Source organism: Catharus ustulatus, chromosome 3, assembly GCF_009819885.2.
Source record: "Catharus ustulatus isolate bCatUst1 chromosome 3, bCatUst1.pri.v2, whole genome shotgun sequence".
Classification (NCBI taxonomy): Eukaryota; Metazoa; Chordata; class Aves; order Passeriformes; family Turdidae; genus Catharus; species Catharus ustulatus.
The window spans coordinates 50,293,433-50,313,615 of NC_046223.1; the positions used below are offsets into that span (position 1 = coordinate 50,293,433).

The window sequence follows — 20,183 nt, forward strand, 5'->3', positions numbered from 1 at the left end:
CTACTTCTGTTTCTGGAAATTTAAACCACTTAACTAACTCTTCCTTGTTACTCTCCTCTCCCCCCTCCTTTTTTTTTTCTTGGACAAAATTGCCTTGGGCATGGGACGCGATATTCTATGTGAATTAGGGCAACTGCTTTAAATGTATGATGAAAACTGCTACACAAAATATAGGAAAACATAATGCTGTCACACTGTCTTGCCAGGGCAGAACATGATCATACTTAGAGGTGTTGTGAGTGAGCTCACAAGTCCAGAGCTGCCTTTCCAACTCTCTGTCTAGCCACTGGTTTATGTAAAATAAATGTGACATATTGATTTCCTTCACAAGTTACTCTCATGCAGAAGTTAAGAGACTTTATCTGAGTTACACATACACATCATCCCTGTGATGAGATCCTGGTTTCCATCCACAGGGTCTCCAGGCTGGGATCAGACCCTTGGGCAGGATCAGAGGTTGGCAATCTCCTCACCTCTCTGCTCTGGTCACCCAGATGGGGAAAGCTGGAACCGGGACTGAAGTCACTCACTTCACATTTGTGCTACCATAGAAGTGGGTTGCTGTTAGGCTCATACCTGGCCCTAGAGGTAGGGAATTACTTTCAAATCCAAAAGCTCAAATATAGCCAAATATAAAAAAATAAGCAGATTTATTCACGTTGAGACTTAACAATATTTTTTATGTCCATAGGTGCTTTTGTACATCTGTGAATTTAGGGGGAGTGGGGGTGGTGAGAGAAATTCTTTGCTTCAGTATAGTTGAAGTCATACACCTTCAACATGTATCACAGATCTAACCTACCTAGCTCAACAGAGGTGTGAGAATATTACATTGATAATGTGTATGAAGGTCTGACTACTAATTCTACTAGAAATTTGTAGTCTCATCTGAAATACAGTAGCTGTCACATCTCAGTCAATGAAAAAATTTGCTTCACCTGTGTATTCATTAGGTATTTTGAAAAAAAATTATCAAATGGCTACTAAATTGTTGCTTTGAGAAAACAATCTAATAGACAATATAAAGTTCAAGATAATAAACAATTTGTCAGAAACAGCAAGAAAATTCATCCAGTGATCCAGAAATGAAGAGGAGAAACCTGCAAATCAAAGTGAAATCAAAAAGCGGTCTTACTAGTGGATAGCTTTTGAACCTTTTTATTTTATTCTTATTAATAAGTAAACCTCACCAAATATTCAGAATGAATTCATCCTACTGAATAATTTTTGTAATTTTTTAAGGATAATAAAGTTAATGCATGGTAAAACATGATGTAAATCATCATAAGTCCTCTGTTATTAATAGAGAAGCACATTTGTGTTATCTGAAGGTGTGTTTCATGCTGCAAATTCAAATAAATGTATATGACAGTGTAGCCAATGCCAATGCCTGTTCTGAAGCATTTATTCTTACAGACTGAGAAGGGAGCACAGTTAATAGAACCTGAAAACTGAAAAATACAATGTTTTGAGCAAAGGAACCTGGAAAGCTTAGGAACATACGAAGAAAATGCTAGAACTAAATTAATTTACAAAAAGTGTAGGTGGGTGCAACTAAAGCAAAATAGTCTGTAGGACTGGGAGACTGTGAAGATCAACAACCTTCAAAAAACAGTACATCAAAAGAAACGCCATGGAGCTGCTGTTGAATAAGAAACACTAATTAATGAACTTTGAATATAATAAAACCACAAAAATTGCCCATGAATTCTGTATTCCCCACTCAAAAGCACCACACCATGGTGCAGAGATCAGGACGTCTTTCCTATGAATGCAGTGTAATAGTAATTAAGACAGTTGGAGGTTTTTCCTTGCTTTCTGTAATCCTCTGTGGTTCTGATGGAAAATTATTTGGGCCACCATGGTTTTTACCAAAAAGGAATTGACAAACTGAAAGCTGCATAGTGAACAGCAATTAAAAAAACACTGGGGACATAGGAGAGAGTTCATGAGATAAAATTAAAATACCTGAATATATTCTGTTTTTTTTCAAGCATCTCAAAGGCATTAGCACTAAGACTGAAAGATATTTAACATAGCATAGAGATGCCCAACTGAGACCCCTAAAAGAAGCTACAAAAAAACCATTATACTGCACACCCAGAATATTTCCTAGTCAATAGCTGTATCAGAGAAGGAGTAATTCCTAATGAACAGAAAAGCATGTTGCCCTAGATATTTCTTGCCAAAGAGTGTGCAACCCTTGCAGGGGTAGCGGTCAAAGAGGTCCTTCTTCCACAATAATTTGCCAGATTCTCTGGTATACTTGAGAATAAAATAAATTCCCAAGAGTTTAAATGGGGCTTAAAGAGCCATCAGACTTGCCTTAACATGACAGCACTTTGAGCACTTAACCCTGTGGCAAACTTAGCCAAGTTGCCACAGGAAGCTTAGTCATGAGGCCTCTTGCTTGTAATATACAGCTCTCCCTAATATGCTGCAGTAGATAGAGCAGCCTGCAAAGCCTGTGGGTTTTTTGGGTGTTTCTGAAAGTTTCCATGGTAACAAATGTGCAGCTTCAGAAGAAAAGAGCCCTGAAACTCCAAGCTCTGGCTTCTGGGTTTTTTTAATATGATAATAAAATTTTACGATTCTATATGTTGATGATTCTGCATTTCTAACCATCTCCAGTACTGTACGGAGAATGGAGATGAACATTAGCGAAAAAAATGGTGCTAAATATTATATGCATCAAAACACAAGACAGTTTCAAGAGTCTACATCTACTTGCTTGGAGGTGGGAGGTGAGGGAAACCATAGCATATGTGGTGATTTCTAGCAAGTTCGGGTGTTGAAGCAGGGCCTCCTAAGGGAAATCTGGACTTACAAACTTCTGGAGTTTTTCTGAATGAGGCTTGAGACCAGGTGGTGGTGATGGGCAGTTGATGATGTGATGGACAATCATCTACGGCTCAAACTGGGCTGTGTGGCCACAGGGAGCTCCGGTTGCTGATGGAGGATATGCCCCTTCCTGAGCCACAGTGCAGCACTGCCAGGTCTCTAAACACATCAGCCATGGTTGGAAGGAGAGGGAAGCCTGAGGGGCAGGAACAGGCAGAGAAGCCAAAATAGCAAGCCTTGTGCTCAGCAGATCTGAAAAACTCCTCTGCTTCTTGAAGCCATTCTTATCTGGGCAGCTACCACGAGCATTTGCAAACCTGTCGACGGCCTGTAGTCCCACCAGAGGTGTTTCTCAGGAGCTCATGTGGATAACGATATTTTTTTCCAAACTGAAAAAAAATATCACAAGTGTGGTCATGTAAAAAGCAGGAGGTTCAGCTTTCCTTATGCTCAGGAGTTTCATGGCTTGTACACACGCTTTTTTGAATATAATCTGTCATTGCATTTGCTTTTGCCTCCTAATAGTATGCCAGTGTCGGACTTCCATTGGAATTTCCAGACAGACAATTGGTGATCTATACCCTGAGAATCTGCAGCACTTGTTCCAGCTCAGAAAAGAGGGACATATTGGTCTGACTGGAAGATAGTAACAAATAGTTTGTACTGGTCCTAACACTGCCTGTGTACAGTTTACCAAATCTGGTTGCTGCACAAGCCCTGTAAAGCCACCATGACTGCTCCAAATGTAAGATGCATTTTGTGGATTTCTTCTGATTTGCAAATCAGAGGGGCAGGTTTGAACTAACATTGTTGCTGCATGCCCACAAATTGCAAAGACTCAGAGACATACACAGAGCTAGAATGCTTTGCACTGCTCAGAGCAGTGCAACAGCATCTCTGTTGCAGTGAGCGACACTGCCCAAAATGCTGTGTCAGTGGATCACAAACATCTTTCTACCGAGTCACTGCACAGTCTTCCCTGGGGCAGGGAGCAGGACAGTTTCACATCTGCTGCTTATCAGATGGAAATGAGCACAAATCTGGAAGAAATGAGGTGAAGCCTGTCTGGTTTTGCAACAGCTTGCTTGTTTTCTCCCGCGTGTTTGTGTTTGCTCAGAGAGGGCAGTGTTTGCACTTCTTGCTTCTGAATAGCTGAACTTCACTATTGTTTGCTGAATGCAGAACTATGCAGAATCTGAACATCTTTCAGAAATGGCAACAGAAAAAAGATTCACTGCTATTATTTTGAGATGCTGTTTGTTCCTACGCCAAATCCTGCTGGTTTTATTTTCATGTGCCTTTTTGTGATTTCCCTGTTTTCTGCAAATCCCACCACACGAGTGTTTTTTGTGTTCCCTCAGCTGTGTCTGCAGCTGCAGTTCACTAAATAGCACGGGTTAGCAAGAGCTGTGTACAGCAAAGGTGTCTCGCCATGTCTCGGCACACAGGATCATGTCATCTCTATGAAAAACTATAAAAAGGAGAAAAATGGTGGCTAAACAGGAAAAGAAGATAAAATTAGTACAAAAAAGAGGACATATTTGCAAAGTCGTAGGCATTTAGAAATAAAAAAGTAAAAGCCGCAAAAAAATTATTCAGTGTCCTCTTCATCACATCCGGACAATTTTTAAAGTATTGTCTGAAACAAGGGGACATAAGCAAATTTCCCATCTTTAATGGCATGCACCACATTTGTCCCATCATTAGACATGATAAACCAATGAGAAAAAGAAAGCAAGGGGTAAAACCACTCTTTGTCATGCAGCTTCTCTTACACATTCACTGCAGGGATTTTTCAAAGCTGCACATGTGCCGACGGACACTGGCTGGTGGGCGAGAACTCTGGCTGCCTCTTCCTGAAGATTGAAAAGAAAAAGACACCCAGTGAGTGGCTATACACATGTGCACACATGGTGGCTATACCACTCAATAGGTGCCGTCCCTTACCTATGCATGTGGGCTTTCCCATCTTTTATCCTTGTCACCTCAATTTCCACATAGATTTCTCCTTGGCTCCAGCACAATACTATTTAAAATATATTTTGACAATGTTCATTCTGCTTCCTGTGCTGAGCCTTGATGCACTTTATGCACCACATGGCAAGGGCTGCTGTGCATCTAGCTGTCAGAGGAACTTTGCTCCTGGTATTCTCAACATAGTACGAAATGATGAAAAAAGGAGCATCTGCCCTCCACATCTCATTTACAAAAACATCAAAGTTTTTGCTGGTGGAGTTTTTAATATATACTCAGCTGTTGCTTTTCCCTTTGTCTCTCTTCCCCTAATCAGTTTTTCTAAATGTTCCTTTTAGTTTTGGAGCTTTGGCTGAATAGTCACTAGCTTTCATTATATGTGATTTCACTGCTGTGCTTCTTTTTTTAAAGGAAGCATTGGGTTTATTGAGGTAGACACAAAATGAATAGTCTCCTAAGCACTCTATCTGCAATGGTAATTCAATACAGAATTGCAGATTGCCGTTTGTGCTGTTAATATAGGATGATTTCCACTTCATTTTTCTTTACTTCCTTGCCCTGTCAAGCAGATGCAAATTTTCATTTGTCTTCCCCAGAATCAATAAAAATAATATAGACAAATGTGCATGCTTTGACAAAAATATCAGGTATATTTGAACATGGAATGAATCACTGAATTTCTGGAAAAAAAAAAACAACCAACCCCAACATCATTTTATTGCAAATAAAATGCAAATCGAAATTCAGCATTTCTCCCCATCAAACAGTTATAGTGCATGTTTGCCAGACTTCCGTGTACCTCAAAATGACAGATTGATGGATGGTGTGTGCATGTACTACACACTCAGTACATGAGCCCAACAAGCCATTCCTCTCACCACATACTAAAGCACAGGAGCACAGCATGATGTACATGGAACACATGCATAACCATTTGGGAGTGGTAGATGCCTTAAGATGACTTCTGAACTATTATGAATAAAACACAAATAAGACATTCTGCTGAGCAATTTTGCCAACTTGATTACTTTGAAGCCTCTAGAAAAATTAAATTCTTTACCAGGCGTAATGAGATTGCTGAGATATGAAAATTTAAAAGTGATCATGACTAGGAACTTAACTACCATGCTCTCTCCTCCGCCCTATGAAAGTTACAGGGATTATTAGGCTTCTGATTAGACAGATCATTCAGTATTTCTACAGTCTTCCAGTTTTCTTCATCAATTGAGAGAATAAGAGCTTTCTACTTCCCGTGCTTTTTGTTCAGTCATAGGAGCTCATTTTACAAAACAAGTAGCAACATGAGGTTGATTACCTGAGAGAAAAACCCAGAGTTAAATGTATTTCACACATATGCAGTGCTGTACACTCAACGGAGGGCACACACCCATAGACAGACCATGGAAAAGGTGGAAGACTTTTGTTTCAGAGCACTGCTTGGAACTTGGATCTTTCTGAGTCAACAGACTTTGGCAGCCATCATTTCTCAGCTGCTGCCATTTGCTGTCACTGCTTACTTAGCTGCACCCCTTTTGTATTTCTTATTCATACACATCTCTGTAGTGAGTTCAGGGCATTTTGCTCTCCAAACTTTGGGCATTTGTAGGTCTTGTTATGAAATCCTCCTAAGTGAAAGGAAGAAAGAAACCTTCTTCCTCAAGCAGCTCCAAATGCCTCAAAACATGTTAAAAATACAGCAAACTCCTCTCTTACTGTGACTGTAGTTGTGCTCCTCAGCCAACATCAGACACAGACGCTACATCTAATAGAGTATGCAACCCCCAAATGCCAGGTTTGCATTCTGGAGGGGGTGGTTGTTGTTAAAATGCTGCCAAGCTCCATCAAAGCTTGGTGTCTGCCTTTTGATCAAGGTCAAGGGTGATCCCCACATGGTGATGCACAGCATATAAACAACAGAAATCACCAAAATCTCAGGGTTCATGCTTCAGTAGAATTTGAATTTATCGTGAAATTTAGATTTATAGTATGGGAAATACAGTACATGTGTTGATTGTATTTCAGGGAATTATTTTCCAATTATCAAATCAATGTCAACTGTACAAATAATAGTAAACAATTTTGATGCATTGAGTATGAAATATTCTTGTAGGCTTTCATCTTCCTAGTAGTGTGTGCTAATACTGCAGAACTGTGATTCAGAATTAATGTCCAGATCTCTACACCTTTCTTTTTTGCTTTTATTTTTAATGATGACAATGTATCCCTGTTTCTTTCTCCTAGCCTTGCAGGCAGTAATGGTATTTCGCATACATTTTTCTGGTTGTGAAACATTAGATACTCTGCCCATCTTTGCAATATGAAGATTAATGAGTCATTTTGGGGGCAGTCTTCTCAAGGGTAATTCCTGCTGAGTAGTTATTTGTATCCTGAGCCCAGAGGCAGGATGGATCTCCTGTGCATTTGAACAAGGAGCTGGCATACCGTCATGAAAGTGTCTGAGTTGCTTTATAAGGAACCCCTGGGTGCAATAACAGGGAGTCTTGCAGAGGAAACAGGGTGGCAGTGCAGAGGGTTCCTGAAAGAAGTGGTTTAATTGCTTTACTTTATGTTCTTTGAAGCAGAAAAATGCTTCTGGCTAGTCATTCAGAACAGGGTAGGTAACAAGCCTGTTGAAATTTACAGTGAGGAATGTAAAGGATCTGAAGGAAGAGTCACTCTTACCACCATTTTTCCTCTTAAGTGTAAATGAATCATCCCACGAGGCAAACAGCTGTATCAGGATTATAGAAGTGTAAATTGCTATCTGCAATGTTTTATATCTGAGCAGCTGTGAAACTAGAAGCATTAACCTTCTGCTCTGGAATTATTCTCTCTGCTCAATCAGACTCCCCAAACACACACAAACTGAATGAATCTGTCTGGTGCTCAAGGAAACTGAGATGCAGTACACTGTGCTACTTTTCATTTGAAGTCATGGTCAGAGATCCTCCTCACTAGATGTACTCCAAGTTATTAGCAAAACTCACATTCCCCATGTGAAAAAAGTACAGAATAGCATATCACCAGAATTTGTACAATCCCATTTGGAACAACTGACCATCAATAAAATTAGGAAGAAAGTAAAGTGGGGAGGATATTCAAGGGAAGTTAGGTGATGGCCCTAAATAAACTCTTCATTTTAAGAACTTATCTATAACCCTAACTTTAGTACAGGAAAGGAGAAGCCTTGTACCATGTGCCGTTGGCAACTGCCTCACATTCAAGAGCAGTTCTTGCTCCAACACTCAGACTGGCTGCCCTCTGCACTCCCAAGGAATATCTCAGCAACACCACAAATTTTCTGGCCTGCATTTCACCTCCTCAGGGCTCTAGCAGTCTGCGAGGGACTGGGAAAGTAAGCAAACCTCATGTGCAGAACCAGACCATTAAAGGGTTCAACTAAAGTCTCATGCCAAATCCTCATGCCTCTCCAGTTCTAGCATCTTCCTAGGAAGAAGTATGTTCCTCTTCAGATGTTTGTGTCCCTGAAAGGTCAGGTTTTATTTACAGTTGTCATAGCTGGATCAAAAAATATCTACATGAAAAGAAGCAAGGCCATGTCTTTTTCTTGTAGGATGATGAGCTGAATTTTCAATGCCTTTCGTATGAGCTAGGACTTGATAGATGAAATTGGGAAGATGGACAGATTCTTGGCACAATTTAATTTTTAAAACACAAGTCCTGAATTCCAGTCTAAGTGATGTATGGAAATAATTGCCCCGAGTTTTAAACTAATTATGCTAATCAATGGCATAGTGACAAGTTTTACAGAGAAATAAAGAGCCACGGTCAAAGAGCAGTGCAAGTAGAAAGGAGTCTACAGGGTTATTCACCCTTGCCCAGCAGAATGAGGCATATGGGTAATTATCACCCACAGAGGACACAGAAGCAGGAGGGATTTCATGGCACACCCTTTCTGTCAAGGTGTGATCATCTGCTGAAGAGGACAGAAGGGTCAAAGTCACCAAGGAGAACATAATGCCAGAAGGATGCCCAGACAGGTCTGGCACTGAGTTGGATAGTGAAAATGAAGCAAAGGCTGTGTGTACTTCAGGTCACCCCAGGGCAGCAGGAGCCAGCTGCATGCTGGGGGAGTGCTCTGGCCCTCCCCAGTTGCTCCCTTCTGCTGCTACACCTTCACATTGTGTCAGCACATCCCTTGGTGAAATTATTCAATCATCTGGCAGGGAACAACAGGGACAACTAATCTGGGTCACAACTATGCCAGAAAAAGAAAGGAGGGAAAAAAAAAAACCCTCTTATTTCCCAATTTGAGTTCACATGGCTGTCCAGATTCTTGTCCCTGCATAGGCAAAGTGATGGCATGGGATAAAGGAAGGCTTTGAGTGTCAGTTCTGGCTTAAGGCAGCTTAAAGCTTTTGTGGATTTACAGGCTATGATAGCCCAATGTAGCTGCAGGAAAAATCTCTTGGCTGTCCAGGATGGCAGCAGGAGAGATTTTTGAGATAACTGACGGAATACCAAGGATTAAGAAATTTATATAGCCTTATGTTTCAGAGGATGTGGGAAAGTAAAGAAGGAAGGACTCACTGGCTGGGGAGCACAGAGATGCCTGGGGCCACACTTGCTCCAGCCAGAGCCTGTACTGCCCAGGCACACGAGCCCCGACTGCACATGCACGCAACCCCGCACTGCACCACTGAGGCTGGGAATGAAGCTGCCAGCTGGGCACCAGAGCCCGCGGCTCGGCGGGGCTAATGCCACCCACACCAAAGACTCAGCTGCTCACTGGGCACCTCCTGCAGTTGTCTGTGCTGTCAGGCATAGCTCCCTTCAGTCCTTGTCAGTCTGTTCGGGTAGATAATCCCTCTGTAGGGGTTTGCACAGACTATGGGATTTACTTTCTTTGGTTTGGTTGGTTGCTTCCTGGGTGTGTTGGCTATCTGGTTAGTTAATTTGTCTGGGGGGCTTTGAGATGCAAAAAAAATGAGTAATGTCAAATAAGAACCAATTTCTAGACAATTCTTTCTCTGGGAATGCAAGGCTTGCAAGCCAGCCAAAACAGACTGAATGGTACCACCTGAAGATGTGGGTTGTGCCAAGAAAACAAACGGTCAGAAGATAATATTAAAAAAAAAAAAAACCATTCAAATAGAGAGGAAGACTAACAAGAACTCTAGGTAAGAAAGCATGAAGATTCTTGGCTTTAATACAAGGATGAGGAAAAATTAATAGTGCTGGGTAAAGAGAAGGAAGAGCTACTAACTAGTAAGTGGCTTGTAGATGTTTATTTAAACTGAACCTGTGATTCTCTGGGGCTGATCAGAATGAAATTGCAAACACCAGCAAACAATCTACCAGTGAGGAGTTGCTATAATCAGATCAAGGGGCACTTGTTTTGATAGAGTTTATGATCAGCTTTGACATCTCTCCCTGTGGTGCTGCAGCACAGCTGTGCTAAACTAACAATTTGCTGCTGAAAGGGACAACTCTCACCTCTGCTCCCCAAACCATGGGTATCAGGGACAGTTTCTTTGGTGCTGACATCAGTGTTTATCTGATCTTGAAATCTGGCTCAAGGAATCCAGCAGACAGTAATTCATTTTATTTTCTCTTTTCTAGGGTTAATTTTATAGGGTGGAAGAAAGCCACATCCTGCACATCACAAAAGAACCACAGAGAGCAGAGAAGGGGAAACAGTAAAAGAAGAGATAAACTGAAGCAGTAAGTTAGAAATAGTATATTATCTATAATGAACCAACAAGAAACTTGGAGTTTTTAGTTGTCAAGTGGGCTTAAAAGTGACAAATTGTGTGAGTACTTCCAGCCTGCACAATTGTTTGCTGTTTACACTAGTAATTACTTTTACCTATGCTTGTCAGGTGTGGGAGGCTGAATTCCAGAGCACATATATTCTCTGAAAAATTAGTTTACTTGTTATTTCAAAATTAAGTAGTCTCTAACAACTCTAATGTAGAGGCAGATGTTATATTGATACAATATAATTTCAACCCATGCTTAAAGTGGTTTCTTAGAGTCCTTTGGCACATCAGAGAACCTGGCTTCTCATGCTGGCCATGTTTATTAGTGACTCTTTGACAGTGTATGTCTTCTGTGTGGTAGAGTCTATTCTACAGATGCCCCTTGGTCTGAAAACTCTAAAAAAGACTTGATAATGAAGAATTTGCCCATTCAGAGGTAAGAACACAGAGAACAGAGGGAAATGTGGTCAGATCTCTGGTCTGGGTGTCTGGGTGTGAATAGTTTTCAGTGAGTTTGGGACAGAAGAAAAACAGAATCAGAAGGCAAGCGAATAGAAGCATTACACCATAATACCTAAAAAAAAAAAAAAAAAAAAAAAAAAAAGAAAAAAAGTCAAGCAGAAACTCAAGAAAGAGATCTTTTAATTCCTCACTTTTCCCTTTACAAGCTCTTAAATCCTCAAGAAAAAAAATACAAGAAAGTAAGTTGCTCCATCACACACATCTGAGGGACAGATATTTAGCAAAGACTACATCCAGATTTTGGACTGAGTAGTGCACCAGAAGTTAGCTTTTGCTTTGCCATATCCATCTTATCCACATACAGGTATTTTTAAATGAAAATGTCTGAATCTGCAGATTTAATTTTTAAGAGGGTGTAGAACTATACCCACCTATATACCCTCAGCAGAGACAGACCATCTTCTCTCCCTGGTGATAGCATTCATTTGTGAATTATGCCGTCTGGCTAAATATTAGATGCTTTGTCAGCATGTGATCATAGCATCTGCAGTTTGTCTTGTGGTATTTTGTTTTGTGAGGCATCCTTGAAAAAAAGGGAGAGCTCATCACAAGAAGGGATAATCTTGGTGGACAAGCCAGAATGCAAAACGCCTTTCACATCAGTGAAAGAGAAGACAAGCAAATGTTGTTCCCTTCTTGGGCTCTCATGTGCCTTTTACGTGTCCCTAAGCATGGAAGAGGATTAAATAAATAAGTAGTAGTTCTGCATTTCACATTAGTAATTTGCCACTGAATTGTTGGGATAAATCAAAAGTATTTTTCAGGTATTTAATTTTAGGGAAAAAACAAACTCTGGTATTAACTGTATATAGATGTGTATAATACTTGTGCTGTTTTACAGTCTTGTTCTTATACAAGGAATATCAGAGATCCATATGATATCCTTCAGTACCCAAATCTTTTTCACCCCTAAATTAGCCCAAAGATGCATGAAATCACAAGGTGGCTCAGAGACCCCTGTAGAACAAATGCTTGCAAAGCACCCTGCATATTTATTCTTGCAAGTATTTGTACATGAATTATCATGTGTTTGTAAAATATCACAGCTCTCTCTGTTTCTGCTGAGGTGAGGTGAGCAACAGTGGCATGGGCTGAAGCATCACACTTAGGGAATAGACAGGAGGTAAATTGCACTCTTGAGTTAAAAAAGGTTAAAGTGACCTCTAGAAGACTTGTATTTTTGTTCTTTATTCCATTCCCCTTTTATATTTCAGAGCACCACTCACACACACAACATGGGTTTGGGGATTTTTTCTTCCCCTAAAAGTGTACTTATGAAAGTTGGAATCTGATTTCCCTACATAATATAGAGAAATATCCAGGGTTTTAGGTGCTTAACTGGATGTAACCTTCTACACCTATTTATGTATCTGACACTCTTCAAAGGTGAAGTTTTCTTCCTTATTTTTCTCCCAGAGACAATTGTAACCAAAACAATGTGAGAGTGTAGTACTAAGCAGATAAACAACACTTGCTTATCCCTACATGGGAATGCATTTATTTGTATCACTCAGTATTGAGCTGGTGCACTTTTGCAGCATCCTACGTTATATGAATAATGTATACAAATACCAAAATACAAGGAAATGTAATAAGTGATCCAGTCAAGCAAGAAATTAAATTACAAGTGGTTTACGTCAAGAAAGATACTAGCTTTCCCCAGGATTTCTATAGTGCTGCCTTTGCTTCCTCTTAGTCAGGAAGCAGAGATTATGGTATATAACTATAAAGCTCAATGTTACTGAGTATGTTTTTGTCATTGTGCTTAAATATTGAGATTCATTAAACAAAGTTGCCTGGTGCTACAAAAGTGCCCCCAAGTACGAAAACATTTTGTGATTCAGCATCTTGAGAGCTGCAAAACAAGAGAAGGAGTAGTAAAGTGGAGTTCTACAGCAGTCCTTTGGCAAGAACCAGGCTGGACTCAGAGATCGTGGCTTAGATATATGCCCTGTCAAAATCTCCTGGGAGAACAAAGTTTGAGCATCCCTGAAAAGACAGTGGCAAAACTGCCACAGACTGGGAACTTCTGAGAAAGGGAGGAAATTGCATAGAACCTTACATAACAATCTAAAAGGACCATGAACATAAAATGTGACTCTGGCTGGTGATAAAGAAGCCGAAGTCTGGATGGGAGCGCAGGTATTTAATATATCCTGTAAACTTATTCAGTATAACCTGGATTTTGTCCAAGAGGTGTTTATCCCCACTGCTCTTACTGGGAGGCCACTGTAGAACCTCATAGCTTTTCCAAGTTATTTCTCCCAAATGTAGTCTCATGCAGCCTCTGTTTCGCCATGGAAGCAAACCCAGAGGACTGAGATCAAACTACCAGACCTTTTGGTTTTTGCTTGATCACAAACATCCCAATCATAGCATGTATTTTTACCCACTTCTTCTCCTCGTCTTGCCATAGGAATGGTAAGTTATCAGCTATACATGAGCTGGGACTCCTTTTAGCTGGTATAATTTGCAAGGAAAACTTACAGTTCTTTATGCAGCTATGCCCCTTATTTCTCACTAGAAGGATTTTTTAAAAAGCCACTATCACCAGACTGGTTATTTTGCACATATACATACAGGTAGAAAATTTGGTATATAATTTGATATATGCATATGCCATGCCTGATTTTTAAATAAATATGGGTTTTAGTAGCTATTTAAATAACAAAGAATGTAAGTGTGGAAGTAATATTTGAGAGTCTTTTATCCCTTATTCTGTATTTTAATTTTGGTCTATGGGCCAGAACTGCAATATAGGTGCATCATAATCAAATGCAAATTCAAGGCTATGGAAGACAATATTAGATATAATTATGTAGATCTTATTTAATAGGCAACTCTGAAGCAGGGCTAGAAAATATTGCTATTGGAATGTTAAGTTTCACACTTCCCCATTATTCTCTGCTTGTTCCCAGTTTTTTAACATTGGTTCTAAGAGTCTCTTTGGAACCATGTAACTGTCTTCTGGGAGTTTTAAATATTCACTTAAATCAATATACTGACAAGGACAGAACAGTTTGACTGGGTTTTTTTATATTTTGTTACATGAAATTCACATCACATCCACAAGAGAGCTGGGTAAGAGCTGTTACATGTCACAGCGCTCTGTGTCTGCAAAATCATTCATGGTTTAAGACCAGTAAACAGCCAGCAAACATACTGACTGCTGAGAGAGAGATGTGTGGCATTAACACCTTCAGCTATCCTTTGTGTGTGTGCAAGAGACTTTCCCAAAAAGGCACTGCAACCTCAGAAAAGGGTGAAGGACTACACTGAATACAGAAGCTGGGTAAATGTCGGAAAGGGCACCAATAGGAAGATGAATCAGTCCAAGCCAGAGTGCCACCTGTCTTCTCTGTGACAGCTGTGTCGCCAGGAGCCATTCTAGAGCTGCCACATCTGCAACAACCTGTGAAGGAAGTAGACTCCTCCATGGTATGCCCTGGATGTGATTCAAGGGGGGACAAAATGTCCAGTGGTTTTGGAGCCCCATGGGGAGCTGGGAGCCTCAAAACCATGGATTAGCATAGCACCTTGTGCTTGCCCCATGATGCCACTGCCCTACAGAGTCAGTCCCAAATTGTCAGCAACAAATTGTTTAAATAAACAACTTACAGTAGTTTCACGAATACAAGCCGCACGGAGTATAAGCTGCACTTCCGGTGCCTCGACAATGTTGCTGTCTTTGTCAATAGATAAGCCGCACCCCGAATATTAGCCGCACTTTCGTTCGTAGCGAGAATCCGTGCGCAGCTTTCACAAATTGGCCAATTAGTAACAGGATCGCGGCATAGCGGGCTTTACTGGCTCGGGGCGGGGCCAGGAAGGCTCGGCCCGCTCATGGTTGCCGACGGGGCTGGGTGGCCCAGCTCGGCGCCACGGCTCGGTGGGGCTGGTCGGGTGGTGCTGCCGCCGCCGCCAGGCTCGCTGGCCCCCCTCTCCCGTCAGCACCGCCCCGCTGCCGCGTTTGCTCGCCCTGGCCGGCACTGCAGGCCCCCGCACCGCCGGGCTCCCCCACGCTGCTGGCCCCGATTCTGCTGGGCTTCCCCCGCTGCCAGGCAGCCCCACCCGCCGGCCTTCCTGCTTCTGCCATGCTCCCCTGCACTGCTAGCCCCAGTTCTCCCGGGCTCCCCCGCCCTGCTGGCCCGGGCTCTGCCGCCCCCCCTGCCCCGCCCTGCTGGCTCAGGCTCTGCCGCCCGCCCCCCACACTGCTGGCCCCGCCTCTGCCAGGCTTTCCCACCTCTGCCGGGGCCGGCCGGGCTCCAGCTTGGCTTGGGGCTGCTGCGGGCTCTCACTTCCGTGTTGGCAGCTTTTAGAATATTGTTCATATATTAGCCGCCCCCGAATATTGGCCGCACTTCTGGGTTTCCACCAAAATTTTGGTCAAATTGGTGCGGCTTGTATTCATGAAATTACTGTAACCTGTCCTGTACAATTTTGCCAATTTTTTTTTCCTATTCAATCTCTGTATACTGGCAGAAGCACACATCCTTTCTGCTGTTCGCAAATTCTCTTTCATAATATGCCATTTTCCTCTGGGGTAAGCTTCAGTAAGATGGCTGTGCAGGCAAAGCAGGTTTTAGGGTCTTCTTGAAAGTCCCTTGGAATATGGTATTTTCCAAGATCTGTAATGGTAAAAATTAGGGTCTTTTTTATTGTGTCTGCAATACTACTGCAGGACACGAGAAGTTTACCCACTGCATCAGTTTTCTAAATTGCAAAGTCAGATAGTCTACCATCTTCTATTAGATTCAGATTATTCCGACTAGAATCATCTCTATTCTGGTTTGGCACTGCTGTAGGAAGGTAAAACTACATGAGATGCTAATCTTTATAAGAAGCATTTAAAGATAATTCTTGTGTGCTGCAGGCTAGATGACAAGTTTTAGGATCAAAGAAAATACTTCTCATATTGGGCTTGTTTCCTGAGGCACAGGATTTATTATATCTCTTTTGCAGGAGAAGGTGCAATGGTGACCAGTTATTATTATTCCTGCTTGCATTTCCACCAAATCTACTTGTTTCAGAAGGTTTGATACATTTCAGGCAGACAGAGGGAAGTATTCCCCATGTGGCTGTGCCAGGTTGAGATAGATTGGTTTGTTTTGATTTCACCTACTTTAACTTGCAGAGATCAGGACAAAAGGTATTGTTTTACCTACATCAAAAGTGCTTTCACCTCTTCTGTTCACACTTTTCTCCCTCTCTCCTTGCGTATATAACCCCTGCTTAAAGACAGAATATTGACTGCACAGCGTAATAACATAATAGTGAGAAGATGGAGTACTCTGAGCACCTATTCCTGTGAGAGGGCTGTTAAGTTGGATTAAGTGACAGGCTGTAAAATATCTACATTTGAGCAAGTGCAGCAGAACATGCTGAACATTTGCTCTCTCTGTCCAGAAGCTCCAAGTCTTGCCATGCTGCATTGTGCATTTGCCTCCTCTCACCACCATGGGCAAACTTGTGCTAAGATTCCCCTCACCATGCATCTCTGGGAGGCTTTGAAAAAAAAGGAGGTGAAAGCCCAAAAGCCTTTGAGCCCAAAAGTCTTTGTGGACTGTGAATGGCCGAGGGAAATGAGTCCAGAAAAGCACAGCTTGTCAATACAGCATGCCTAAGATGAAATGGCACTCAGCAAGTCAGTTTAATGAGAAACATTAACTTAAGAATACCTGGACATAATTTTTAACTGGCAAGACAAAGTAGGTGATTTCCTAAGCTATGCTAAGGGAACAGAAGTGTTACTAGAGGTTACTGAGAACCCTGATTCTCATCAAAAAACTGTATGTAGGGAGCCAGCACAGAGGGAGAAGAGAAGGGAAGAGACAAAGGGAAGCAGAAAGAAGTTACTAGGGAATGTTGGGCTGTCTGCAAATTTTTATCAGAATAAAATAAATCAAATTTGAGAGATCCATGATCCAGGTGACTATCTGGACACTGTTCAGTCTGGATGCCTGTGACAGCAGTCTAGAGGCATAGACTGCTGAAATATGTGAAAAATATGAATTACATTTTTGGAAGTACTTTAAATCAGCTATTCATTTCTGAAGGCAGACAGCTGGATGAAAAATATTTGAATGTAAATATACTAAAATTACAAGGGGAAAGCAGGTAGCCTATGCATTAATGTGATGTGGACTCACTCAGTGAGTCTTGCTAGTTGGCTTCCTATTAACTCTGAGCCTTGCTGTGCAGCTCAACTCTATTTGTTTGCATACTACAGAAAAGCAACACAATAGACCTACAGGCTGCAGGCCTGATTTCAGTCTCCTGCACATTGCGTAGAATCTATGAGAAGCAGTGGCTGGAGAAGGCATTTCCTGTACCCTCATCAGAATCAGCATCTGAAGTGCCACTTGCTATTTTTTTCTTCATGTAGTACAGAAGAGAGCATTGCTTCCTCAGGGAAGGGATTGTACAGGCACTGTTAAAAGCATCCTTCTCTTTGAGCTCATTGACCCTCATAGATCAAAATAACTTTTGTGGCCAAGAAGAAAGCTAAAGATCACAGCAAGATCCATACACAAAAGTTTTCACATCTGGAAAAAATAAAAAATAGATGTAAAAGGCTCTCCTAAGAAATGCTGCTATGCCATCATCCTATAATAGCCAGGGTCTTGTAATACCATCAAGCAGCAAATGAACAATAAATGTCCCCACAAAGCTTCAACACAAGCAGCAGATATCACTCTGTCTTCATCTCTCCTGATGGAGCTGCTCCATTTTTTATACATATTTAAGTATTCATTTGACAAGAGGGAAAGAATGACAGTAGCTTGGTTCTGAAGATACTCACAAGGGATCCTTCTGACCCAGATTCAAACTCTCTCACAGAATAATACAAAGTATTTCCCTAGGGTTTGCACTACAACGATTTTTACTCTGTTCCCAAATACTGCTGGACAAGAACATATGGAAAGGAGACTTGCCCTGGACAGTGCATAATGCAGTTATAGAGCATCCACCTGGGAAATGAAGGAGATGTTCTTAGCCTAAGTGAGTGCTTTAACTGTTGAGGTAACATTCCCTCATGATTTCTCAATGTCTTCCTCTCCCCATGGGAAAAAAAATGTCCCCTTGGCCCAGAGAAAAGGCTTACCAGCAAAGTCCAATTCTATGAAAGATTTTGAAAGGCCAGAATTTTCTGATGGAAAACATGTATGTTCCACTGGAAAATCCCTAGCCAGCTCTATGGAAAACAATGCTGGTTGTAATCATTCGTAGTTTAACTCAATCAAAGTAAGAACGAGTTCAAATCCTCAAAACTGTGTGTACCATCTTGAGAGTGCAACGGATCAGTAAAGGCAGTGTGCTTTATTATGCTTCACTGGTCTTATGTGAAGACTAGTGTTACTAAGAAATTTATTTTCACTGAAACTCTGTTGGCAGTGCAGCTGGGACAGATGTTTTTCAAGATGACTCTTCTGACCTCTATATCAGCACCAGAGGCAGCTGAAGGTTTTGAATTGACTAATTGATCCTGTGTTAATAGGCTTCCCTGGTTAATTCTTTTGCACTACTTTAGGAAAGAGAAAGAAAGAGTGTCTTGGCTTGCTCTAGTCCCCAAGCTATACTAGTTAAACTAACAGAACTACACTGCGTGAAAATGCTTTATGAAGGCTTATATAATTTTGATTTGCCCTTGTAAATGTAAAATAGTTTTTATTTTTAAAACTAATTTAATTTAACCCTATATTTTCACACCAATTTAATTTAGATGGATGCCAATTTTTTGTTTAGGAATTGGAATTCAATGGATTAAGCAGAGAAGAGACTTGATACAGCCAGGAAAAGACATGAAAATGGAAAAGCAAAAAAAGAAAAACAAACTAGGAAGAAGGAGAAGGCATAACAAGAAGATAGATGAAACATCTAGAAGAGAAATCTTTTGAGTGCAGAACTGCTGACTTGGCCACTTACACAGACAGAAAAACATGGCCATAGCAGAGACTACTGAAGAATCTAGAAACAGAGCAACATACTTACAAGGATTAGAATTACTGAAAGTATGGCAAATAAAATCCCAGATGTTGATAGGGAATTAAAACAAACAAACCAACCAAACCAAATTAAAAAAAAAAAAAAAAAACACCAAAAACCAAAACAAGCCCTAAAACATCAACAAACAAAACCATTGAAAAACAGTCTGGAGTTCATTCCTGTGGGTATTGAGCATGTAGCAGTAGTTTTAAGTCCTGTTTCAGGAAGGACATGATTACACATTAGAGCTACATGGGTGCTTCAAAGGCTGCAATAATTCTACTTTTCCCTCCTTGATTTCCTGTGACTTACTTTTTTATTTGTTGTCACAATGTCCTCAGAAATTTTGCAGTGGACTCGGATGGGAGCTAAAAAACCCCTCCAAAGCCCTGAAATTACTTTTTGTTTTGCCTTGTGAATCTCTTTCCAAAGCTTCATGTTTGACTATTAACTTCTTTCAGTTCTTCATGCCCATGAACAGAGAGATGTGCTGTCCTTTTCCATCAGCAATCCCAGGGTGCCCCTGCACCTGTGCTGGTTTGGGTGAAGAACATGCAGTAACTGCACAAGTGGTTTAGGTCAGAGGTGGGAATTTGTATGAAAGTATAAAAAGACATGGATGCTTAACCTGAGGAAAAAAGGCATATTAACTAGGTATTGAGCTTTTAGTTTAGAAAAGCAATTTAAAACCCTGTAGAGTTTTTTTGCTTTGTAACACTCACACAGGCTTAACAGAGAGGTGGAGAAAATCTTACTAAAATTATGTAACAGACTAATTGCTAAAAAGCTCAGGTAAGCCCTGTTGGGTTTTAAAGGTGACGATGATGAGAGATAAGTTCAACTTTTGAACAGGATATAATATTCTCTCATATTAAGAACTGTATTCTAAGTATATCACATTTGGATCTTTTAAATTACTGAGTTTTTTTTTTTATAAAGGTAGAAGAAGACTAAGCAGAACAGAGAATTAGTTATTAGGTGTCTCATGACCTAAAATATTCAAAAGTACTCTTTTTTTGACAGATACCAACTTAAAGAAACCAAAACTGATAGCCAGAAACCACACTGCAGGGAAAGCACACTAATTTCTTACAGACATCTGAGTCCCCATAGAGTCAGAGGAAGGTGGATCAGGTT

The 20,183-nt window shown here is 41.0% G+C and overlaps 1 protein-coding gene across 4 annotated transcripts in view; it reads right to left on the reverse strand.

Moving 5' to 3' along the window:
* The window catches only part of GRM1 (glutamate metabotropic receptor 1), a 187,021-nt gene that overhangs the window by 9,519 nt on the left and 157,319 nt on the right, over positions 1-20,183 (reverse strand). For 2 of the 4 annotated variants that reach the window (XM_033054649.2, XM_033054648.2), the window contains exon 9: positions 4,617-4,697. The exons of the other annotated variants lie outside the window; for them this stretch is intronic. In XM_033054649.2, the coding sequence (XP_032910540.1) occupies positions 4,637-4,697 (61 nt within the window). In that variant the 3' untranslated portion in view covers positions 4,617-4,636. The remainder of the gene's footprint in view (positions 1-4,616; positions 4,698-20,183) is intronic. 4 annotated transcript variants of the gene reach the window in all.